Raw genomic sequence first — 27,005 nt, 5'->3', positions numbered from 1 at the left:
AACAGGCTGCACAAGCGTGAAAGAGATGGTGATGACATCACCAGCTTGTTTGCTCAGGTAAACGAGAATCGTGAGGTTCTCATTTGCTGTAAAAGGGCCATTCGCCATCACTTGGTTAGCTGAGAAAGCCTCTTTATAATCTTCAGAATTTTTGTAGCAGTTTTTAATGCAGTTTTTGAAGCAAAGCTGGAAGGCAAAGCATCAGTCCCTTTTTTATATTTCACATATATCTGAAATCGACTTCCAGCTCTTGCTCAAAAACTGCATTAAAAACTGCCACAAAAACCTATGCATGAAACCATCCTAAAGAAGCATTTGTATATTTAACATGGTCCTATGCAAATCCTTACATCTCAGTAGATCTAAGGCATTTTCCTGCTGATACAAATACAGAAACATTGGCATCCAGGAAGTGGTTATGGCTGCATGAATTCATCGTGTTAGAAAAACCGAGGTCCTGGATAAAAAAGAAAAAAACAAAACAAAAGAAAATACTCTCACCTCACTGTCTTCTTGTATTTCAAAACTGCTCTGTCGGGGGCATCTGTGTTTCCTCCCATGTACTCGGTAGAGTTCTCCTATTGAACAAAAAATGTAAATTATGTTAATTTATAAAACAATTAGACAATGAGATCCACAGAGTCGGGTAATTTATTTCACTGATGAATAATTTGGTCATGGCATCATTTTCCACTATAAACTAAGGAGACATGGCATAGTGCCAATATGCAATCTAGAGAAGGTAGTTATGCTAGTACCAATCTCATTGGAGCTCAGATAATATATCTTTCCTCCTCTCAAAATTTTTCACACACATATCCAGACACTTAAACCACTTCACGTCAGCATAATGTAAATTTACATCATGCTGGGGGTATGGAGACGGCCTGGGGGCCGAGTTATCTCCATATCTGTTGGCTATCAGCTCTATCTGACAGCTGGCAACTGCCAGTAACTGATTAGATTTAGCTCTGTTCACAGCAGTTATCTATTTAGATGCCACAGTCAAAGCTGACCAAACAGTCAGCGTGAGAGGGAAACCCTTCCTGCTCTCCATCAGCAGCCCCCCACAACGTAATTGGTTAAATGCTGATGAGCTAGCATGGCAGCCCATAGCCCACTGAAGGTTCCCAGGCCTGCCATGCATAGATGTCTATCAAGGCATGCCCATGGCAGAGCTTAAAAGCAACATGAATAATCACTATATCCCGCAATACTAAAGTATTGCAGCATATAGTACAAGTGATTCAATCAAATGATCACAAGTTCAAGCCCCCTGTGGGCACTAAATTAAAAAAAAAGAAAGAAAGTTTTTTCTAACAATAAAAGAAATTAGATACATTAAGAGTTAAAAGAAAAAACCTTTCCTCATTTTTCCAATAAAAGCAACTAAACAATTAAAAAACGCATATTTAGTATTGCCATGTATGTAAAAGTCAGAGCTATTATACTATCAACGATTTTCATACATGGTGAGGCCTGCAGAAAGAAAAAAAAAAGAATGGAATGCCAGATTTGTTTTTTTTTTGTACTCTGGCTCTCAAAAAAAGTGAAGATAAAGTAATCAAGAAGGTATGTTTACCAAAATCATACCAATAAAAACTACAGCGTGCCCCACATAAATGAGATCTCACACAGCTAAGGCAATGAAAAAATAAAAAAAGTTATGGGTCTCAGAATATGGAACGGAAAGCAATTTTTGTTTTAGAAAATATTATATTCACTTTTCAAAAATCAAAAAAACATTTAAAAACTATAGAAATTTGCTATCACTGTAATCGTACTGACCCATAGAACAAAGTTAAAATTTGTTAAAATGTTTACTGTTCTGTGAATGTTGTAAAAACTAATCCCCCCAAATTTCTCCCCACTTTAACATTTTTTAAAGTTTTTCAGTCTATTATAGGATATATTAAATGATACCATAAGAAAAAATCTTGGCCCACAAAAAAACAAGTTCTCATATGGCTATGTCAATGGAAAAATTAAAATGTTATTGCTCTTGGAAGGCGAGGATAAAAAAAATGAAAATAAAAAAATGAAAAATCTATAGGCCTGAAGGAGTTAAGTCAATTTCAGAAAGGACCATTTAATCTGTCAAAAAGTTTTGAAGGTGTGAGAGTAAAAACTCCACGTAGATATTGGCTTGGCAAAATTCAAAAAGGACTCTAGCACTACCCCTTATATTACTGTGCCACCCCAGAAATGAAAGGTGCTAACCCAATTGAGAAGACCAAACAAATGGCCCAGGGCTGAACACCATCTAATGTTACTGGAAACCTAAATAGTAACATTTTACACCACAAACATGGCCTTGGTCTATCCTCTTGATGATGGTTGAGATTGACATGAAGAAGATAATTTTATTCTAAAAAAAATGGGATTCTATGAAAAAAATGTTAAAGTGTAAATATCACATTTGTACATATACTACAATGTACTCTATCCTGCCAGATGCCCCCTCTCTAACCACTTTCTATTGAGGGTGCATTGGGTAGGTTATCTTACTTTTACTATGTAAAGATTTGAAGTGATTCAAGATACTTAAACTCTACTAACATCCAACGATACAATGTAGCACATTCTCTGTTTTTCTTATTAGTCATTTCTAAATTTGTCATTTTGTTATCCAGAGTTCAAACTTTATTTTAATAATTCAATGTTGTTGAGTTTTGAGAGCATTTTAACCCCTGAAGTGAGCTACAAGTGGAGATAAGCCGAGTTTGGCCTTCCCAAACAATGCTGGCATTCCTAACAATCAGCCGCTTGCAAGAGTACAGTGAATGAAGGTTAATTAGTGTCTGCCCCGTGGTGAATCAATACCTTAATCCATTAAATCATAATTAATGCGCTTTTCTTAACAGCAAGTTCTCGGATTCTGTATCGGCTGGAAAATTACTGACTGAAGTGGTTGTGGTTTTATTTTAACTCCCATGACCTAGATCCCTTTCAAATGTTGGAACAACTGGACAAAAAGGAAACTTAGAATGTTTTATGTTTTACTTGATACATACATTTGATCAAGCAAAATAGATGTATAATTCAAGGGGTCGTCCAACGCTTACTTATTACATTTTTCTGTTAGATCATACAAAATGGAATCATTTGTCATTTAGAATCACTTTTGTTAAATGTTCTTGTGCTTAGATATTTAGATTGCATACTGTACTGTATAAAAGTTTTAGGCAGATGTGGAAAAAATACTGCAAAGTAAGAATGCTTTCAAATAGTGTTAAAAGTAGAGTTGAGCGAACATACTCTGCCGAGCTTGATGCTCATTTGAGCATTAGCGTACTCGATGGTGCTCGCTACTCGAATGAGTATCAAGCCGTGTCGTACTCCGCCCCAGTTTTTGGCTCCTCCCCGCTGTAGCGTGCCTGTTTTGGCCCCTCCACACCGCAACGCAGCGCACGTCATTGGCAAATTTTTGGGATGGCTGGCTGGCTGGCTAGAGAGAGAGAGAGAGAACCTAGGGAAAAAAAAGCTCGGCACCCGGCGTCCCACATACAAAAATGCTAGAGTCTTCCATTGTAGTCAATGGGGTTCGTTACTCGAGTAGAGCTCTCGAATTTTACGAAAAGCTTGACTCGAATAATGCGGACTCAGGCATTTGGGTGCTCACTCATCTCTAGTTAATAGTTTATTTTTGTCCATTAACAAAGTGCAAAGTGAATGAACAAAAGAGAAATCTAAATCAAATCAATATTTGGCATGACCACTCTTTGCCTTGAAAACAGTGTCAATTCTTCTAGGTGCACTTGCTCAAACTCAGGAATTTTCTAGTATTACAGTCAGGTGTTTGATTAACCAATTATACCAAACAGGTAATAATGATCATCATTTTCATATGTATGTTGAAATGCAGTCATTAACTTTAATAAATAACTGTGTAGGATGCTTAAAACTGGGTGAGGGATAGCCAAACTCTGAGACAAAGGGGAGGTTGTGGAAGACAGTTTCATGTCACAGGTCATACACCTTCATCTCAAGGCAGTTGAAAACCTCAAGGCTTACACTAATATAAGTACAGTCTGCTAAATTGCAGCAGCAGCATGTAGTCATATTGCTCTGTCAACACTAAAAAGAAAGATTTGGGTGCCTACTGTGAAAACACATATCACCTGCATAATAATGCAAAACTACTGGTGATTTACAACTGAAAGAAAGATGTCCACGAGATATGTGATTTTCCACAACGTAAAATAGTAAGCACCACCATGGTCCACCAAAGCTAGTTACAATAATACTAAGGTTACATGGTAACTATGGCCACAACGGGGTTCACCTGACTAAAGATTATTGTGCAGCCCCGCAACCTCATATTCATATTAAGCTCAATGGGATAGTGGTGTGAGTTGTAGGTTGCAACAACCCCCAATCCAACCTCGGTGGATTTCCTGCAACCTACAAGTCATTGTCACTTTCACTGCAATCTCACTGACCTCAATGGAAGAGACATTTGGTCATGTGAACCATGTTGTGTCCAAAAGCCACAGTGTAGCCCTAGACTATCCCTTCTCCTTACTAAGACAACCATAGAAATTTTAATTAGTATAAACATGTTTCCAATTTTTTTTTTCTTGTCCAAACCTGGGTGCTTCCTATAGTCAGGTGTGTCTTACAGTCTGAAAAAAACTTGCTGCCGAAATCGAAGTACCATGAGATTTGTATTTTTACGTTGACAGGTGATTTTCAGGGATTGTTTTTGTTGAATATTTTTTAATTTTCATTTATATTTTTTGTTTTAGGTAATGTATAGTTTCTATGTGTGGGCACACACACAGAATGAAGAGATGAGTCCAATGCAAGCACCAAACACTGGCTTCCTGTGTAGACATAGGTACTTGTCAACTGTTTTGGCAGTTGACAAGTACCTTCTTCAGGCTTAATTCAATGACACAGGTAATCTAAATATCTGAGAATATCAATCCATAACCACTATAGGTATCTATTAAGGCCTTAGTCACACGGGCGTTTTTTCCCGCGATTTGCGGATCGCATGACGGATGCGCATCCGCAAATCGCGTGACCGGGGCCGAAAAATCGCCCGAAAAAACTGCTCCTAGCCGCGTTTCATTAGAAACGGGCCGGAGCTGTCCAGCGTATTGAATTCAATGGAGCCGGCAATACAGCCGGCTCCATTGAAAGCAATGGGCTGCGGGCGATCTCACGATGAATTTTCGGGAAGGGCTTAAAAATATAAGCCCTTCCCAGAAATTCATCCATAAATTTTAAAGCCCCGGCTGCTGAATACTACTCAGAGCAGTTCAGGAGAACTGCCGGCCACCGCGGCTGAACTCCATCTGCCGGGACCAGGTGAGTATATATATGTATTTTTTTTTTCTTTACACATTTCTGGATGAATTTCCGGGAAGGGCTTATATTTTTAAGCCCTTCCCGAAAATTCATCGTGCGATCGCCGGCAGCCCATTGCTTTCAATGGAGCCGGCTGTATTGCCGGCTCCATTGAATTCAATGGGCAAACATCATTCTTCTCTGCCACAGCTGTTACAGCTGTGGCAGAGGAGAATGATTTGTCTAGTATATGTTCTCAATGGGGTCGGCGCTGCTGCCGCCTTCCCCATTGAGCGCATATAGAGAAGAGAACAGGAATCGCAGATCGCAGATAGGTGCGATCTGCGATTTCTGTTCTATAATTTATCGGACGAGTGCATAAAAAGTGCTCATGTGTCTGATACCATTGCAAAGCAAGGGTTTTATAAAATCGCCGGACGCATGCGCATGCGCAAATCACGTGAAAAAAACGCCCGTCTGACTGAGGCCTTAGGCAGCTAAAGGCAAGCAGAAGAAGTAATATAGCACTTTAAAGAAAAGAAATATAATTTTATGAACATAAAGGAATGTGCCCACATTACTTATATATTGTTTCTTCATCTCAACTTCCTACTCAAGTTTTCACAACATATGATGATTGAAGCCAGATAATGTAATGCTGCATCACATTGCAATTTATTCTCATTTTTTACTATATCATTGTTACATTGACATAATACAAGATTATAACTGTCGAAAGAAAAATTCAGACAGTACGTCATGTACTGACATTTAGTGGCCAGTTTCATAGTAGAACAATTTACCTGCTAGAAGGCCAAAAAAGAAGTGGGTACTCATTTTTTTAAAAAGCCTTCTCTCTTGTCAAGTAACCAGATTCTCTCCTGTCTAGTGACCTCCCTTTTTTTCTGTTACATATAGGGCTATTTTTTAAAATCTTTTTTCACTGACTTCCCCCCCGCCCCCATTTTTAAGTTTTATTGGGGCTAAACCGATGAAAAAATATGATTTTTTAAAATTTATAGCTGTCTATTTTCAAAATTTTGTACATTTACAATAAAATAAAGTATGGGAATGTGTTCCTTTTTTTGGATGTTTTGATATATACTTGTATAGCTTTGGATTACAGGGCACATGTGGTAACAGTTTTGGTTGGTGTTGGGTCATTTTTTTTAAATGTAAATATTTTTATTTTATTCTGTAATTTTTTTTACTTATTTTTACACTACTGCGTAGTGGCCGGTGTTGGTAACTGCAGGCGTAGCTATCAATAAAATCAATAAGAGCTGTGCCTGCAATTACTGGTGCTGGCCATTAGACAGGGGTCAGAGTGATCTGCTCCTACTCCATACCCCTGTTGTGTTGTGACACTGACAATGAGCGCCCGATCAGCTGATCATCTGAGGTCCCAAGCAGCAGACACCATCTGATCAACTATTGGTGACCTATTCCGAGGATAGGTCATCAATGGCATTTGCCTGGAAAATCCCTTTAATGGTGCAGTGACAGTAAGTCACAATTTTGTAAAAATATACAAAAATAATAAATAAGGGCTTGTTTACTTCTACATAAGAGGTTTCATTTAAAGCCTCTATTGCACTCCATTTTCATTATAATTCAGAATGAAATAGCGCTGTATGCAGCACTATTTCTTACTGGAAAATGCTGGAGGGCATAAAGGAATCTGGATGGACCCCAATATAATCAATGAGGTCCGTCTGATGCCAGTTGAATCTAGCATGTGAGTGTTCAGGTGAGTGTTTTGAGTGCTTGTAAGTCTTTGATTTATGTCTGTTTCTTAGTTATGTCTGTAAGTATCGAGCCCAGTTCACAGTTCTGGGGTTCCGTATGAGTTTGTCTGTTGGCGAGTGTGACGTCTGTTTCGCAGTACTGCGGTTCCGTCCAAGTTTGCCAGTCAGCGAGTATGAAGTCTGCTTCACAGTTCTGCGGTTCTGTCTGAGTCCACCTGTTGGCGAGTTTGAAGTCCTGTTGCAGTTTTGCGGTTGAGTCTTAGTATGCCAGTTCGTAGGTGAAAGACGTAACAGAATATACATGTACGGAAACCTGCACAGACACACAGGAACATGACACTGTTCACACCTAGACATACTGAACATAACCGTTTGCACCTCATGTCTGTCCAGTTGCACAGACACGCCGGAACAAACAAGGGAAAGACCAGAAGTGGAGCTGGTATATATGAGCACAAGACCTGGGGGATTGGCTGCCTGGAGCAAAGATTTGGAGCCGTACTGTTGGAAACTCATTTAGTATAACAGATCCCAGCAGAACAACCCTAACAACAACTCCCCCTTACGCCATACTTGCAGACAGACATAAACCAAAGACTGACAAGTGCTCAAAACACTCACCTGCATACCCGCACACATAGCTGAATGCAATAACTATAGAATGTATGAGGTTTTAGTTCATATTTTGACCAAGATACTTAGGCCCACAAGCCCACTTCAAGGGTCCTCGTTGTCTCGCGGGTCTCTAACGAGACAACTAACCCCAGGAAACCTGCCTGCATGTGAGGCGATTGTCCCGACAAGGACGACCCTGTGCTGGAACCAAAGGCCTAACTTGTCCTACGTAGATGATAAAGGATCCACAGAAAGACACAGTTCCCACTACACATAGCAAAACCTGCACAGACACGCAGGGACACTATACTGTTTACATCTAAACACGCTAAACAAACAGGGAAAGTCCAGCAGCCTCTAGAAGAAGAGCTGGTATATATGAGCTGCAGATCTGAGGGACTGGCTGGCTCGAGCAATCCACACTCAGCCAGCCCAATCAACCCCACCTGTGAAGCTGTGCTGCTGGAAACCCATGTAGTACAACAGATCCCAGCAGCACACCCTAACATTTTCTAACTAAGGTTGTTGCACCATCACTGCCAGTCTTTTTGTCCTATTCCCTCGTCCAAAAGCATGACTCACTTTTTGCTAAGTGATCAGTAAATAACCACTTCCTTTTGGCCCAGTGCAGAAATTTTGAGCCCCGCTGATGACTGTTGCACTGTCCAGTCATGTCTTGTCCTCGATAAACAAATAACTTACATTATAGTCCCTTATTATCTAGTGGATGAGGTCTAGTCCTTGATATGTAGGGCTTACTAATCAGTTCTATAGCCCAATTCTGAAAAAAACAAAACTTGTTATACGTTTTTTTGTCACATAGCTGTTGTCTAACTACTCTACTGTCAAAAGAATGTGTGATGAGCTGATTATAGGCTTATCACATGTAGTTTCTTAGTTCTGCATGGACCTCTGCTGTCAAAAATTAGAACACAAAAATACAGAACTGAGCAATTGTCACTTAAAGCATGTTCTTGTCTGTTTGACAAGAGATTCCATAGCCCCAGATATGAAGTTTTTTAGAAGTATGACTTAGATCTCAAAGTAGACTTTGAAGCATTAGAAAAGAAGAAACCACATTGTGTTATAGCATATATAATGATAGTGCTATATTTTATATAGAAAATAGATTTTTATAAGAAATATTGAAGTACTGAGCTGCCAAGAACCTCTTTCTCAATTGTATAACCCCCAACTTTACAGATTTTCTTTTACATCATGCAAAAATGTTTGTAGGCATAGCTCCGCTTTTGATTTTTTGAATTTAAAGAAAAAAATTGAGAAATGGCTTTCTTACATATATATATGTTGTGACAGCCAATATGAAGCAGCCAGGGTATAACAATGAGACTGCCATAGACATGAAGAGAAAGGGAAGGGAAAAATTTAAGGTAATAGTCTAATAAAATAAATGAGGCTCTTAAGCTTTAAGAGGAAAGCAATATTGACAGATGATGAAGTAAAACCCTGAACTTTCAAGAAAAAGACTAAACTGATATGTTGTCAACAAATCAGTGCCTGAACATATAATACATGGATGGGTTGTGATTAGGGTTGAGCGAACATACTCTGCCGAGCTTGATGCTCGTTTGAGTATCAGCGTACTCGATGGTGCTTGTTACTTGAATGAGCATCAAATCGTCTTCGACCCCACCCCAGCTTTAGGCTCCTCCACACTGTGACGTGCCTGTTTTGGCCCCTCCACTTCTGGCAGGAAGGAGAGAGAGAGAGAGACGAACCTAGGAAAAGAAAAAAAAAAGCTCGGCTCGGTCCCACATACAAAAATGCTCGAGTCTCCCATTGTATTCAATGCGGTTCGTTACTCAAGTAGAGCTCTCAAATTTTACGAAAAGCTCGACTCGAATAACGCAGTCCCGAGCATTTGGTGGCTCGCTCATCTCTAGTTGTGATTGTTAGAGCAAGGACCACTCTTTGTTAGTGTTTTTTTACTTTGCTAATAGGGTAAGATTCCACGTGAGGGACCTCCCTTTATAACATCAATATAGGGACTTCTTATTATCCATACTACTATAGCATATGGAGTGAGCCAACTCTTAATAATAGAATGCTGAACTAGTCTTTAACGAGTTCAGTTAAAGTTAGGTTATCAGTTTAGTACATCAGTATGTTTCGTTTCTGTAATTTAGGGTTTAGTGTAGTTGTCACCTGCTTCATCTTGGACTGGTTTATGGTTTCTCTTCCACAGTAGGATTGGTCTTTTCCGCGCGAGTGCTCCACTTGTTGGACTGGTCCAGGTAGGATGATCCATGAAATCCTCCATATATCACTGAACTTGGTTCTTATATTATGGGTCAGTCTGAAAAGTTCTGTAAAAGCTGCTATTACTTTAATTCCATCTTCAAATCCAGACCTTGTCACATAGTGCAAACCAGTTGTGACAACACTATAAAATATATGATGTCATGTGATTTGCCCATGTAACAATCCATGATTTCTAATTTTCAATTTCCAAAAATGAAGTTTCTATCTGACAGTAATAATCAGGATCTATATCATTAAATATAACACAGCAGATCTGTGGTTACATCTACAAAATACGGGGGTCCAAGATCTGAAGAGCAAATCATCTAAAGATGAAGAAATTACATTGAGACGCACGAGGGGCAAGAACTGATGTGAGTGAATGTACAATTGTGCACAGTGTAGCAGAATATGTTAGTGCTATAATAGGAAATAAAATACTGAAAAATCAAAATAATCTTAATTAGAAATGTGTAATGAACTGAACAATATACCATTAGAAAACTTTAAAACTTTTTTAAATGGGAAGATACATTGTTCTTTTCCAAACGTGTTGAGCTTTGTAACAAAATCCCTTCTTGACGGCATTTTAGAACAAAAGCTGACCTGCTCTGGTTACAGACTGTGGCACTAATGACCTTTTGTATAGCCTGCTAATATATTACTATTCTCTCTGTATCTGCCTTCATGCAGAGAGAATATATTTTTTCATAAACCTAGATACTATTTCAATGCAGTCCAATTAAAATGAAATGATACTTATAATTTCAGCAGGGAACATTTCTTCTTGTGGCTTCATGGGTTGTAAGCACACACGGGAATTAGCATTCCAAATGTGAACCGAATGCCATAATACCTAACACAGCTATCTCTCTGCCGACCCCCTTTTCAGCTTATCAAGAGCTGCACACTCTGGTTCAGCTTGTGTCAATGCTGCCAAGTAAACCGGTATTAGTTACGCACATCTCTCATCACTCACATGTGACAGACTCTTTTGTTAGATAATACAAGGGTTTTCTGGAGGTTGAGGATAATATAGCTATTGCTTTACTATGTGCAGGTCAACATGTGGCTTTCTTGGCATGTAAAGGACGCATATTCTATGCCGTATGTACTTTTTGAGTTTTACATGACAGTATTTGTACATTACCCAGCCAATTAACATGAAATAATACAGTGTAAGCCAATCCACAATGAAAATTGGCTATCAGCTCTTAAAAACTGATTACCTATCTGCAAGACAGATTATCAATATTGATGAGCAATTACTGTAATAATTGGGTAGGGAGATATCGGCTCGATTCTTCTAAAATGATCAGGAATGGAAGTAAAAATCAGGTCCACTAATTCGGCCTCCAGAATGTCCCTAATGCAGCCAAATTGCATGGTGGGGATAGGTGCCGCCTCTTCAGTGAATGTGGCTCAGTGGTCAGAATTGTTGTCTTGCAGTGCTGATGTTCTAGGTTCAAATCTCATCAAGGATAACATCTGCATGGACTTTGAAAATCTCCATACAAATGTTGTCCTTGGAGAGATTTGAACCTAGAACACCAGCACTGTAAGGCAGCAGTACTAACAGCTGAGCCACAGCCTTTATTTTTCTTCAGGAATAGGAAGAAGAAAGCACAAGCATGGTGGCTCTGTTGCCTCGCAGTGTTAGAGTTGCAAGTTTAAATCTGTCCAAGGACAACATCTGTATGGAGCTTTTATGTTCTCTGTGTCTTTATTCTTCTCATTTTTCTCCTCTTCTGGAAAAGATAGAACTAGACTGGTGGCTCTGTTGTTTCACTGCTGCCTTCCAGTACTGGAATTTTAGGTTTAAATGTGACTAAGGGCAACATCTGTATGCTGTTTTTCAACGTTCATACAGATGTTGTCCTTGATTAATTTTGAACCTAGGACTGTAGCACCAGTGCTAGTCACAGAGCCACATTCAATGAAGAGGCACCACTATGGGAAAGCTGATTCTTCACTAACAATCGGGTTGGCTGACCCAATCTGATTCTTCAAAAACAGTCGGATTTTACCTGGTAGCCAATCAAGATGAGCAACTTTAGTTATCAGTAGCTGATCAGCATAAAGGATAGGCTATAAATGCATCATTGCTGGGTGTCTGACCACTGATCACAAGAATAGAGGTCGTGAATCTTACTTTAAATGAAGCGGTGGTCATACATGCATACTAGTAGTCCATTCGCGTCCATGCGATAGATGAGTGCTGAACTCTGCTATTTCCAACAGTTTAATATAGTAGAGAGATTGTCTTGTAGTGGGGTACCACCACTAGATTCTGTTATTTTATCTATTTTATGTATCTTTTCTGTTTCTGAAATTATATTAGTAAACTGTTGCTTTAAATTGTAAGTGTGTTGATGTACCACGAGGATGAGATCTCATGAGCTTAGGAGGGAGGAGATAAGAAGGAACATGCTCCATGCACTGCTGTGATTGGAAGGAGACACTGGTTAGGACATGTGAGGATACTCCTGCTCAGCTGCTGCTTTGTGACTACGCCACATGGGATAGAGAGCAAATAGATTGTGTTTGTGGCCTGGAATATATCTAGAAGAGCACTGAAAATCAGCTGTGCAGTTGCTCTGCTTAAGTGGCACATGGTAACCTTTCATTTGAGAGATTTGACAGACTGTGCTACCTTCTTCGAAGAGAGCCTATATCTGCAAATATTATTGTAAGTTCCAGGCAATAAATTTACAGTTCTCTGGTATTAAGAGTTAACTTCTGCTTTGTGGTCACAACCAATTCACCCTATTACCATGCCTCTGGTGATGCCCTATCCTGTGTGCCAGTACCCTTGTATCATTGTACCAGTTCCACCAGGCCTATGGATGTATCTAGGGCTGCTGGTGAGCCACCATCAGGCAACCTTCCCCTTCAACCACCCTCTTGTTGCCCACCCATCTCTGCACTCTCCTTCATTGTCATCACAGACAACCCCCCTAATTTAGGAGCTGCTTTAGCAATCAGCTGATCGCTGCAGCAGTTCTCGGGACCCCCAGGCAAGCAGTTGGCTGTGCTGGAGAAAATTATCATCACCCGATAATTTAAAATAGATGCCCCTATTGAGATGATATAGGATATATCAATATAAAAATAATTGCAAAGTCATCAGAAATCTATTTAACAAAAGTAGAGATAAGGATTTTCAAGAACATGTACACAGCTACTTCTTTGGCTATAAATTTGTGCAAGTGTCGCAGGTGGTGATGCAAGCACTGGCATAACTATAGGGGATTCAGGGGATGCAGTTGCACCCGGTCCCAGGAGTCTTAGGGAGCCCATAAGGCCTCTCTTCTCCATATAGGGAGTACTATGAATAAAGCATTATAGTTGGGGGCCCCGTTACAGGTTTTGTATTGGGGCCCAGGAGCTTCAAGTTACGCCTCTGGATGCAACACAAGTTACAGAAATACTAAGAAGACCTTGGAGTGCAAACAGATAGGCAATGTTTATTTAAGAAAGCAGAAATGTAAATAGTACTGGTATAAGGATGCTCAAACAATCTGACTGTGGCCCCTAGGATTCTTAATGCTCTCTTTAGCAACTCACTTCTTAACACAAGAGATAGGAAACAATGAAATTTGGAAAGAACAGCATTAACCTTTTCCAATCCACTGTCTGACGTCTAAAGACATTATGATTTAAGGCTGTACAGCTCCGATGTTGGAAGATGTCCGTCGTGGTTCTCTTACTGTATATTGCCAGCCTCTCTGCTGTCGGAGCCTATCCAATGTGTCACCTCATGCAGTACTGGCTTTAGCCAGCATATAGCGCCGCTGTAAAACAGCAGAAAAAGAGTAAGCCCCCTAGGAAAACCAGGATACAAATTGGATTGGAAAAGGTTAATGACACTTTGTGGAAATATGTTTTGGCACTCTGAACTACAGCTCACATGAAACAGTACACAGCCCCTCTGTGAAAGTCCATCACTTCACTACGATCAAGGCGATATAAATAAATGCAACGGATTTACTCCAAGGACTCGCACTGGTGTTTTGCGTATAGTCTCTGTCCATGATGCGTGAGCAATGCCCCATTAAGCGTTAGCTCCTGTAGCGTTTATCCGAATATAACAGGCCTGTAGTAACTAATCTAGTCCCTATGAATATGCACACTTTTTACTTATATTGTGGGCACTCACTTACAGTTTGTCGCTTGCAATGGGAAATGTCGTGATCCAGGTATTCCCCTTTGCCAGTCACCAGTAGCTCAGTTAAATAACAAGAGGGCTTCTAACAACACCTGCAGTCTCTGCCCTCTCTCCAGAACATGGCATCTTCATTGTCCTGCACCTTCAGCAAGCTCAGAGCAGCACCCTGTCCCAGGAGATGGTTTTCTCAGGCCCCTGGAGCGATGTTTTGATCAATCTGCCTTCCTCTAGCAGTCACTCCTCTTCTACTTCACATGTGATGCTGAAGTCTCTGAAAAACTTGTGCTGGCTAAGCCTTTTATAATGTTCTGGTCCCAAGATGATTGCCAGCCTTTCCAAAGATGGCTACTGCCCCACTTCCATATGTCTGTAATAGCTCCATTGATTTCTATTAATAATAGTATTTGAGGATCCCTCTGATGGCCAACTGTAACAATGCAGTCTGGGTCTCTGTCCATTAACTTTAATGAACCTTAATATTTGGGATATACGTTTAGAGCTCCGTCCTGGAACTCAGAATGGCAGCAGACACTAGTAAGCTCAGTAAGGGTTAAAGACTTCTTCCACAATCAACACACAAATAAGTTATATCAGTCTAAAATATGCATAAGGCCAGTTTCAGATGAGCTTATAACACATCTGTAATATGGATCTGTATTACAGATATATTACTGATGACATCACAACCACTGGCATACCCTTAGGGAATGCGGTTGCAACCAGGCACAGGAACCTTAGGGGGCCCATAAGGCCTCTCTTCTCCATATAGGGAGCCCAGTACTATGAATAAAGCATTATAGCTGGGGGTCCTGTTACAGGTTTTGCATTGGGGCCCAGGAGCTTCATATTACGCCTCTGCATTAAGGGGTTAAGAGAAGTTGGGGGGCACCAAGATAAACTTTTGCACTCGGGCCCATGAGCCTTTAGCTACAACCATATGTCATCAGTATTTGATCTGTATTTGCTTCTGTATTTACTGTCATTGGTGGTATTTGCTACTGGACAAATACTGATCTGTATTCGACCAATAGAAAAGAATACCCATAAGGAGGGAAAAACAGGGAAAAATAGGTCATTTAAGAAACGGCTGTGAAAAATAACAGCTATGTGAATAGATACATAGATTTACATTAGCTCCGTATTACATTCTGCAAAATACTGACCAAATATGGAGTTCAATTAAATGCATGTGTAAGCGGCTTAAATATACATATAAATGGTAACATTATTTACTACTAATAAATCTAGCTGCTTCCCAAATAGCTCTGCTACAGCTGAACGATATGCATGTGTTTGCTTTATAATCTGCTACCATCTGGATCCTCTATTTTAACCAGACCACAATCATTAGATCATATTTAAATGCATTACTAGCTGAGAGGATTATGCAGGTTATGAGCAAACACCTGTAGCTTGCGCCTAATCAGTGCAATGATGTTCACCACTGGTCAATCTCCCATTAAGAAGAGATGAATTACTTTTCCTCTCTGTCCAAATCAATTCATCTTTTTAAGCTGCTAGAGGATTTTTTTTTTTTTGGGTTGCGTCCCAGTTTGCAATTTCCCTGACTAAACATATTCTCCCAATGTGATATATTACACAGTATACATTATAGATGTGTGATGATTTACTGTTGTGCACTTTCCTCAATCAGATGTCGCAGTATATGCTGCATAAGCTTCACTTTTTGTAATACCACAATCAGTGGAAAAAAAAGTTTATCATTGAATATATAAAAACACTGAAAAACAAAAATCATTTGTCTCATATTCATTAAATTCGGATATACGGCAGTAGGGCTGAATTTGCCTTTTAACTCTTTGGGACTGCATGGTTTCTACATGTTGATAACTCTTTGAGTTAAGATTGGATTGCAGCTGTCTCCCCAAATCTCATTATCAGGCCTCGGTCAGACGGGTGTTTTTTTGCGCGATTTGCGCATGCGATCTGCTCATAAATAGAACCATTGCTTCGCAATGGCATCGGACACATGGCCGCTTTTTATGCGGATGTCCGATAAATTATAGGACACGAGGAATCGCCGATCGCAGATCGCGCCTATCTGCGATTCCGTGTGTTCTATTATATGCGCTCAATGGGGCCGGCGGCAGCAGCGCCGACCCCATTGAGAACATATACTACAGAAATCATTCTCCTCTGCCACAGCTGTAACAGCTGTGGCAGAGAAGAACGATGTTCGCCCATACAGCCGGCTCCATTGAAAGCAATGGGCTGCGGGCGAGCGCGGGATGAATTTTCGGGAAGGGCTTAAAAATATAAGCCCTTCCCTGAAAATCATCAAAAAATGTGTAAAAATAAAAAAAAATATATATACTCACCTTGTCCGTGCAGCCGGAGTTCAGCCGCGGCCGGCCGGCAGTTCTCCTGAACTGCTGTGGGTAGTATTCAGCAGCCAGGGATTTAAAATCCCCACCTGCTGAATGGGCTGCCTCTGATTGGTCACAGCCCTCACCAATCAGAGGCAGCTCTCACTCACCCATTCATGAATTCATGAATGGGTGAGTGAGTGCTGCCTCTGATTGGCTCAGCACAGGCTGCACGGACAAGGTGAGTATACATATATATTTTTTTTTTATACATATTTGGATGATTTTCAGGGAAGGGCTTATATTTTTAAGCCCTTCCCGAAAATTCATCCCGCGCTCACCGCCAGCCCATTGCTTACAATGGAGCTGGCTGTATTGCCGGCTCCATTGAATTGCAATGGGTTGGACAGTGCTCCTGTGATCGGGGCCTTTTCCCCGAAAACGCTGCTAGCTGCAGATTTTTCGGGCGATTTTTCGGCCCCGGTCACGCGATTTGCAGATGCGCATCCGACATGTGATCCACAAATCGCGGCAAAAAACGATCGTCTGACCGAGGCCTCCACCTGGCTTATTTCGGTAGGGAGAAGAGGACAAATTTATGCCAGAGTTACCCCCTGGAAGAACAAGGTGATCAGGCATGTTGAAATCCAACGCGTCCAGTATTCGTTTCACCGGTATTTATCGTCAGGGCACAGTCTGCGGGAGAATTCAGGACGGCAATGCCTATGAATAAGATGATTTCTATAATAACTTCAAATTGCAGAGCACTTCTATTGCAAAGATGTCTTTTAGGTAGATCAGTCATATTGCAAAGATTTAGTGTTAGAGCATTGTACAGTTAGATAATGGACATGCATTACTGGGTAGCAGGCAATGGCTTAGCTCAGATGCATCCCAGCCCTACTGCCTTTGGAGATCTATGACTTAACATACCTATTATATATAACAAATGTTAGGTACAGTAGTTGGCTCATAACAAATTTTGCATCGGGAACCTGGAACTTCAGGTAAGAGCACAACTATTTAGGTGGCAGAGAAGCTCCTAACAGCTAAGAAGATCCATTTCCACTTAGAGATGAGGTAAAGCTAGTAATAATTTTGGATGATAGCGGGCGAGGAGTGGGCCCACGGCCGAGGAGATGGTAGGGGTAGAGATGTCACTTGTCACAGTGGCTCTACCATCTCCTTCCCCGTAAAGCATGAACGAAACCCGTCCAGGCCACTGCTTAGGGGAGGCATTAAGGGGAACATTTCCAGCTGCTAATTTGATAACAGCAGGGTACCAGCTATAGACCACCTGATTCATAGCTCCTCAGTAAATTCCTCATTGTTGGTGTACCAATCCACAAGTAATTGTTAGACACGTATGCAAAGCAACCTAGTCCCTTATATGTCAGCTAATAAACAGTAGGGACCGCTATTTTTCTAAGAAAGCAGTGGGCCACTTTGCCTACAGGGCCCTTGTATAACTGCACAAGCTGCACATATGTTTTCCATCCCTAATCTAAGACACAACTTTACTGTACTCAAGTACCATCTTAACCAGATATTTGCATTCTTTGATTGCAGCTCCTTTAAAGGTATCCTGTCATCAAGTTCGAACCTTGGGCAGCATGAATTCGGGACAGATACGCTTATTCAACATATGTATGTTCTATTCTGAAATGCTGCTGCATTTTAGAAAAAACATACTTAGAAGTTTGACTCGGAGCTGAGTTGGAACGTATCTCAGATATAGGCCGCCTGCAGACGAGCGGGTCGGATCCGGCAGTGAGAATTCTCGCCGCGTGATCCGACCCGAGCGCCTGCAGGGACAAGCGCGTACTCACCCGCGCCTGGCGGCCCCGGCTCTTTCATGTGCCGGCTGCCGCGCAGCCGGCGCATGCGCAGACCGGAGCCGGCGGCCGGGTGAGTGCGTGCCCCGCAGAAAATTAGGATATGCCGCGGTTTGTTTGCCGCGCGAGATTTCGCGCGGCCAAACTGCGGCCGTCTGCATAGGAGTGCGTATTTTAATGCACTCCTATGCAAACTTTCAGCGGCGGAAATCCCGCGGGAAATCCCGCGGCGGGATTTCCGCTCGTGTGCAGGCGGCCATAAAGAGATGGGCCATGCCTGGCTTTCCCAGCCCAAAGTATCAAGAGGGACAGCTCCTCTTCCTGCTTCTGTATAAGGAGAGGGCTATCAGTCTTGATAATGTTGGTGGGGAGAGACCGGCGCGGCCCTCCTCTTCAACTCAGAGTCGAATGTGCACATCTGTCCCAGGTTTATACTGCCAGTGATTTGGGTAGTATGAACCTGATGACAAATTTACTTTAGATAAATAAATCACTATCACTAAATCAACCTTCCATTGACCAACTATAATGGTCCCTGGGTAATTATTAGTAAATGCCTCAAAAAACTAAAACATAGGAAACAAAATATAGAACATCCTGACTGTTATGAGCAAGTATGTCTGCGTGACCCACATGACATCCAGTGTTAAAACATACATATGTGATTGTATTATATGTTGTCTTTAGTGACATCACTTTGGATACTTATCAAAATTATACTTTGAAAAGTACTGTACCTGTTTGTGTTTGTTTTATTATGATGGTTTTGACTGCACAATTTCTATGCTGGTTAGTACATATGCATGTTTGTATTTGATACAACATTGACTGTGAATTTGTCCTCAGGGCAAATTACATGTTAATTTTCTTCACACATTTTCCAATATAATTTCCGTCCCCTGAGGTGTTGTGCAGAAGGTCACAGAGAGTTTTAATCGCCAGTGTCTTAATTTGGTTTCTTGTTGAGCCATGCTATGCTAGATTTCTCATAAATGCAAAAAGATGATTTTGTGTAGGAACTACAGGCTACCTGGAAATTGGTAATGCCACTGCTTGATCCCACATAGAATCCTACAGCCTCAAACCATCTGGCTCACAGTTGAGATCTCTTTAACAGAAGTTAATCTGTCAACATTCATATTCCCTCAAGGAGTTAGTAACTTATGTTCTGTATTTCTTCAATTGAGAGAAAAAATGTAAGAATTTTCCCTATTCTCAAGTTGATATCCCATCCAATATGGCCAAAGAGAATTCGTTACTGTAATAATACCAAAATGTATTCACAAACCTTTGACATGTCAGAAAGACATGTCAAAGGTTTTGATCAGTGGGCATTCCACTACTGAGACCCCCACTGCTTGCTAGAATGAGGAGGTCTCATAGAGATCTATAGAAGCTGCCCCAGTAGAGGTCTTCAGCTGCCGGAAGTAGCTGAGAAGCAGCAAAAACATCCAAAGGGTCACAGTGCTCGTGTGAGCACTGTAGTTGCTCGTTCTAGCAATCAGTGGGGGCCTCAGCAGTGGGGGCCCCACTGATCAAAACTTTTGACGTGTCTCTCTGACATGTCAAACGTTTATGAAAAGTACAGTTGCTCTTAAAAGGTAATGTGTCTGTTGGGTGTCTGAAGCAAACACACATTAATTCCTATTATATAAATCCTATTTTGTTTTAAACATATTTGTAAAGAATTTATGGTGATTTTCTTTTTAACTTTCGGTCACAATCTGTATTTTAAAAAAAATCCTAAAATCCTGCATTTTTTCACACTGAACACAAAGCCTAATACAAGTCTGTCATTTCCTGATCTATAGAAAGAAACTTTGCAGCAGTCATCATACTAACATAACAGACAGGATTACACTGCGAGGTAATACCTAGAGATGAGCGAGCACCAAAATGCTCGGGTGCTCGTTACTCGTGACGAAATTTTCGCGATGCTCGAGGGTTCGTTTCCAGTAACGAACCCCATTGAAGTCAATGGGCGACCCGAGCATTTTTGTGTATCGCTGATGCTCGCTAAGGTTTTCATTTGTGAAAATCTGGGCAATTCAAGAAAGTGATGGGAACGACACAGCAATGGATAGGGCAGGCGAGGGCTACATGTTGGGCTGCATCTCAAGTTCCCAGGTCCCACTATTAAGCCATAATAGCGGCAAGAGTGCCCCCCCCTCCCAAAAACTTTTACTTCTGAAAAGCCCTCATTAGCAATGCATACCTTAGCTAAGCACCACACTACCTCCAACAAAGCACAATCACTGCCTGCATGACACTCCGCTGCCACTTCTCCTGGGTTACATGCTGCCCAACCCCCCCCCCCCCTGCACGACTCAGTGTCCACAGCGCACACCAAATTGTCCCTGCGCAGCCTTCAGCTGCCCTCATGCCACGCCACACTCATGTCTATTTATAAGTGCGTCTGCCATGAGGAAGAACCGCAGGCACACACTGCAGAGGGTTGGCACGGCTAGGCAGCGACCCTCTTTAAAAGGGGCGGGGCGATAGTCCACAATGCTGTACAGAAGCAATGAGAAATATAATCCTGTGCCACCGCCATCAAGAGCTGCACACGTGGGCATAGCAATGGGGAACCTATGTGCCACACACTATTCATTCTGTCAAGGTGTCTGCATGCCCCAGTCAGACCGTGGTTTTTTATAAATAGTCACAGGCAGGTACAACTGGGAATCCCCAACTCCGCAATGGGAATTCCGTGTGCACCCACAGCATGGGTGGCTCCCTGGAACCCACCGGCTGTACATAAATGTATCCCATTGTAGCGCCCTGGACAGCAGAGCTAACGTCAGATTAAATGCAGGTAGGCTTCGGCCCACACTGCATGCCCCAACCTGACCGGGCTTTTTAATTCATAGACACAGGCAGGTACAACTCCCTATTGTGAAGTCCCTGTGGACCGACAGCATGGGTGGGTGCCAGGAAGCCACCGGCGGCACATAAATATATCCCATAGCATTGCCCATCACAGCTGAGGTAATGTCATGTTTAATGCAGGTGGGCTTTGGCCCACACTGCATGCCCCAGTCAGACTGGGGTTCTTTAGAAGTGGACATATGCAGTTACAACTCCCTGTGGACCCACAGCATGGGTGGGTGCCAGGAAGCCACCGGCGGTACATAAATATATCCCATTGCATTGTCCATCACAGCTGAGGTAATGTCATGTTTAATGCAGGTGGGCTTCGGCCCACACTGCATGCCCCAGTCAGACTGGGGTTCTTTAGAAGTGGACACATGTAGTTACAACTCCGTGTGGACCGACAGCATGGGTGGCTCCCTGGAACCCACCGGCGGTACATAAATATATCCCATTGCAGTGCCCAGCACAGCTGATGTAACGTCAGCTGTAATGCAGGTGGGCAAAAAATTAATTGGATTACACTGTAGACGAGGGCCCCAAAAAATTGGTGTACCAACAGTACTAATGTACCTCAGAAAAATTGCCCATGCCCAACCAAGAGGGCAGGTGAAACCCATTAATCGCTTTGGTTAATGTGGCTTAATTGGTAACTAGGCCTGGAGGCAGCCTAGTTAAAATAAAAATTGGTTCAGGTGCAAGTTTCAACGCTTTAATGAGCATTGAAACGTATAAAAATTGTTTAGAAAAATTATATGACTGAGCCTTGTGGGCCTAAGAAAAATTTCCCGTGCGGCGTGATTACATGAGGTTTCAGGAGGAGGAGCAGGAGGAGGAGGAGGAATATTATACACAGATTGATGAAGCAAAAACGTCCCCGTTTTTGATGGTGATAGAGAACGATGCTTCCATCCGCGGGTGCAGCCTACGTATTGCTTAGGTATCGCTGCTGTCCGCTGGTGAAAAAGAGAAGTCTGGGGAAATCCAGGCTTTGTTCATCTTGATGAGTGTAAGTCTGTCGGCACTGTCAGTTGACAGCTTCGACACCCAGTAGTTGTAGGGGGCAGAGGCATCACCGAGGACGGTCATGCGATCGGCTACGTACTCCCTCACCATCCTTTTACAGTGCTCCCGCCAACTCAGCCTTGACTGGGGAGCGGTGACACAGTCTTGCTGGGGAGCCATAAAGCTGGCAAAGGCCTTGGAGAATGTTCCCCTGCCTGCGCTGTACATGCTGCCTGATCTCTGCACCTCCCCTGCTACCTGGCCCTCGGAACTGCGCCTTCTGCCACTAGCGCTGTCGGATGGGAAGTTTACCATCAGTTTGTCCACCAGCGCCCTGTGGTATAGCATCATTCTCGAACCCCTTTCCTCTTCGGGAATGAGAGTGGAAAGGTTCTCCTTATACCGTGGGTCGAGCAGTGTGTACACCCAGTAATTCGTAGTGGCCAGAATGCGTGTAACGCGAGGGTCACGAGAAAGGCATCCTAACATGAAGTCAGCCATGTGTGCCACGGTACCTGTACGCAACACATGGCTGTCCTCACTAGGAAGATCACTTTCAGGATCCTCCTCCTCCTCCTCCTCCTCCTCCGGCCATACACGCTGAAAGAATGACAGGCAAGCAGCATGGGTACCCTCAGCAGTGGGCCAAGCTGTCTCTTCCCCCTCCTCCCCCTCCTCCTCCTCCTCAACGCGCTGAGATATAGACATGAGGGTGCTCTGACTATCCAGCGACATACTGTCTTCCCCCGCCTCCGTTTCCGAGTGCAAAGCGTCTGCCTTTATGCTTTGCAGGGAACTTCTCAAGAGGCATAGCAGAGGAATGGTGATGCTAATGATTGCAGCATCCCCGCTCACCATCTGGGTAGACTCCTCAAAGTTTCCAAGGACCTGGCAGATGTCTGCCAACCAGGCCCACTCTTCTGTAAAGAATTGAGGAGGCTGACTCCCACTACGCTGCCCATGTTGGAGTTGGTATTCCACTATAGCTCTACGCTGCTCATAGAGCCTGGCCAACATGTGGAGCGTAGAGTTCCACCGTGTGGGCACGTCGCACAGCAGTCGGTGCACTGGCAGATTAAACCGATGTTGCAGGGTCCGCAGGGTGGCAGCGTCCGTCTTGGAGTTGCGGAAATGTAGGCGGTGAACGGCCTTCGTCCCACCTTGTGGGGTGCTTGGCCATCATATGCCTGCGCATGCTGGTGGTAGTGGCTCCCCAGCTGATCTTGGCGCGACAAAGGTTGCACACCACTGTTCGTCGGTCGTCAGGCGTCTCTGTGAAAAACTGCCACACTATAAAGCACCTTGACCTCTGCAGGGTGGCATGGCGCGAGGGGGTGCTTTGGGAAACAGTTGGTGGATTATTCGGTCTGGCCCTGCCTCTACCCCTGGCCACCGCACTGGCTCGGCCTGTGCCCACACCCTGACTTGGGCCTCCGCGTCCTCGCCCACGTCCATGTCCTCTAGGCCTACCCCTACCGCTCAGCATGCTGTATTACCAGTAGTGCAGAAACAGAATGCTGTAATTAAATGTGCCACTTATTGGCCTGTGGTTGGAGGCTGACTTCGCTTACGGAACGCACAGCAGGGCCAGGAAATAATTTTGCGCAAGCCTGCTGCAACACTTAGCTGGCTGCGTATGAATTAGGAGGACAACTACCCCCAGCACAGACCCAGTACACTGAGGACAGTCACAGGCAGCCCAAATAGATTTTTTTTCCCAAATGTTTTTGGAAAGGCCCACTGCCTATATTCAATAAATATGTCTTCTGTCCCTGCCTCATCACTACTGGCCCTGGAGTATGTAAAATAACTGCAGACTGTTGCACTGTGGACTGGAATACAGCGGTGATGTAACAACCAACACAGAGCCAGGAAATAATTTTGCGCAAGCCTGCTGTAACACTTAGCTGGCTGCGTATGAATTAGGAGGACAACTACCCCCAGCACAGACCCAGTACACTGAGGACGGTCACAGGCAGCCCAAATAGATTTTTTTTCCCAAATGTTTTTGGAAAGGCCCACTGCCTATCTTCAATAAATATGTCTTCTGTCCCTGCCTCACCACTACTGGCCCTGGAGTATGTAAAATAACTGCAGACTGTTGCACTGTGGACTGGAATACAGCGGTGATGTAACAGCAAACACAGAGCCAGGAAATAATTTTGTGCAAGCCTGCTGTAACACTTAGCTGGCTGCGTATGAATTAGGAGGACAACTACCCCCAGCACAGACCCAGTACACTGAGGACGGTCACAGGCAGCCCAAATAGATTTTTTTTCCCAAATGTTTTTGAAAAGGCCCACTGCCTATATTCAATAAATATGTCTTCTGTCCCTGCCTCATCACTACTGGCCCTGGAGTATGTAAAATAACTGCAGACTGTTGCACTGTGGACTGGATTACAGCGGTGATGTAACAGCCAACACAGAGCCAGGAAATAATTTTGCGCAAGCCTGCTGTAACACTTAGCTGGCTGCGTATGAATTAGGAGGACAACTACCCCCAGCACAGACCCAGTACATTGAGGACGGTCACAGGCAGCCCAAATAGATTTTTTTTCCCAAATGTTTTTGGAAAGGCCCACTGCCTATATTCAATAAATATGTCTTCTGCCCCTGCCTCACCACCACTACTGGCCCTGGACTATGTATAATTACTGCAGGGCGCAATGCTCTGCACGGCCGATATACAAAAAATGTGCAACACTGCAAAAAGCAGCCTCCACACTACTGCACACGGTTAGATGTGGCCCTAAGAAGGACCGTTGGGGTTCTTGAAGCCTAAAATACTCCTAACGCTCTCCCTATAGCAGCTCCGGCACCAGCAGCACTGTCCCTGATCTCTGTCAGAACGCATCTGTGGCGAGCCGCGGGAGGGACCGATTTATATACTCGGGTGACACCTGATCTCGCCAGCCACTCACTGCAGGGGGGTGGCATAGGGCTTGAACGTCACAGGGGGAAGTTGTAATGCCTTCCCTGTCTTTCTATTGGCCAGAAAAGCGCGCTAACGTCTCAGAGATGAAAGTGAAACTAACTTGAACATCGCATGGTACTCGTCACGAGTAACGCGCATCTCGAACACGCTAATACTCGAACAAGTATCAAGCTCGGATGAGTACGTTCGCTCATCTCTAGTAATACCTATATATAGATAACACAAGACCCTCCATTCACAATAGTTTTAAACTGTGATTATCTACTACCCCTCCCTGCAAAATGACTCTGCACAAGTCACAGAGCATGTCTAGATGAGTCTTCCATAGTCAATGGGTCAGCTCATGTCCATTGTGTGAAGAGCCCATAAGGCTGCTATAAAGCATATCTCTAAAGTCTCTTAATGCTGTTAAATGTAGCTCAGGAAAGATGGCAGCCTCTATAGTCATGAATAAAAAACAGAATAAAAAAATATACAATCAAAAAACAAAACCAGATTAGAAAAATGGAAAATGTCTTACTATCTGGTATTATTAATTAATACAAAAAAATCGGTAATATAGTCCCTTTAAATATTTTTTGGTGCCTTAAATGTCAGTGAGCTTTAATTATGAGACCATAAAAGAAGTAGAATTTATTAGAAATCCCAGAATAACAGTGTAAGGTTTTACTAAAGATCTTTGTATAATTTATCAATGCCACCTCTGCACTTTTATATTCTAAAAAGTTAATCACATATGATTGTTTCTGTGCCTGCATTGCGTTTGCCTGGCATTTTAGATGTTAAATTCCTTAACTTGCATATTCATATTTTGTTTATGTTTCTAATAGTAATAAATGAATTATAATAAATTTGAATTATTGTAATTGAATCATGTGCCTCTATAAAAAACTGCTGCCTGTCAATCAATAAACAGATAACTTTGATCACGCTAAGTGTTGTTGTGGTGAGAGTTATTCTCCTGAGCTTGGCATATCCTCTAACTGGACCCCAAAGAATTGGACCCCAAAAGCATATCATAGCAAATATTATGGTTTGCATAAACAGCTATATGGTAAAGCATGCATGATTTCAGGGCTAATTTTTCAAACCACTCACTATTATTTGCTTATTCCAAAAATTAATGAAAATATAATTCTGGCTGGTTGGGAAGGTTGTATTCATATTTTGTGTTGTGTTCCAAAATATTCTCTAACTTGTTTGATGTTATTCAGTTCTTAAACTCATGTCAATCCCTTTTGCTTATAGCAACAGAATCATGTTATATCTCTTATATACTTAAGATGATCACAAAATCTCTTCTGTTTCCACATCCATATTAAGCCATATTGAAGTGTTTGGGCTCATGTTGTAAAATGAATTAATGAGGAACTTGATTATTTTAAGATAAAGATTCAAGTGGAATAATCTGGATAATCAGAGTTCTTCTACATACTCAGGGGAAACATTTAGATAATAGATGCAATTATGATCAACCAACGCTTTAATGTCAGAGTGGTCCACCATCAGTGACGCAAATTATTGAGAACATCAAAGCCTAATTTGGAAAAAGGATAATTGAAGGTTTCATAATGTACTTGTACCTATGTCGTCAGTTTTCCAGACTTAATAAAAGTTTACTTAGTGACTCTTAGCCCATTAGTTTTTGAGGTAAACTTCACCAATAGCCAACACTTAAATGTAACAGTCACAAAATATAATCAATCTGAGCCAGTACCACAGTGGCAAAATGCTTGTAATTACCATGATAGACTTAGTGGTACATATATTAACCCCTTAGTGACCACCCCATTGGCTTTTTAGAACCTGGCTTTGTGGGATTTAATCCTCAGGGCTTTAAAAACACTCTCTCCCTGAGGATTAAAGCCGCGGGACATGTGAACATGACAGCTGCATGGTATCCAATGGATAATGGCGATCGCATAAAAGTGTAAAAAAAGTA

At 42.4% G+C, this 27,005-nt stretch overlaps 1 protein-coding gene across 1 annotated transcript in view; it reads right to left on the bottom strand.

The window, feature by feature from the left end:
- Positions 1–27,005, bottom strand: part of PITPNM3 (PITPNM family member 3) — a 498,866-nt gene that overhangs the window by 206,087 nt on the left and 265,774 nt on the right. Inside the window, exon 5 of the mRNA XM_066599616.1 lies at positions 502–578. Within this exon, the coding sequence (XP_066455713.1) occupies positions 502–578 (77 nt within the window). The remainder of the gene's footprint in view (positions 1–501; positions 579–27,005) is intronic.

Source organism: Eleutherodactylus coqui, chromosome 4 (assembly GCF_035609145.1).
Source record: "Eleutherodactylus coqui strain aEleCoq1 chromosome 4, aEleCoq1.hap1, whole genome shotgun sequence".
Lineage (NCBI taxonomy): Eukaryota > Metazoa > Chordata > Amphibia > Anura > Eleutherodactylidae > Eleutherodactylus > Eleutherodactylus coqui.
Note: the sequence above shows the minus strand (reverse complement) of the source record. Positions and strands in the feature narration are given on the sequence as shown.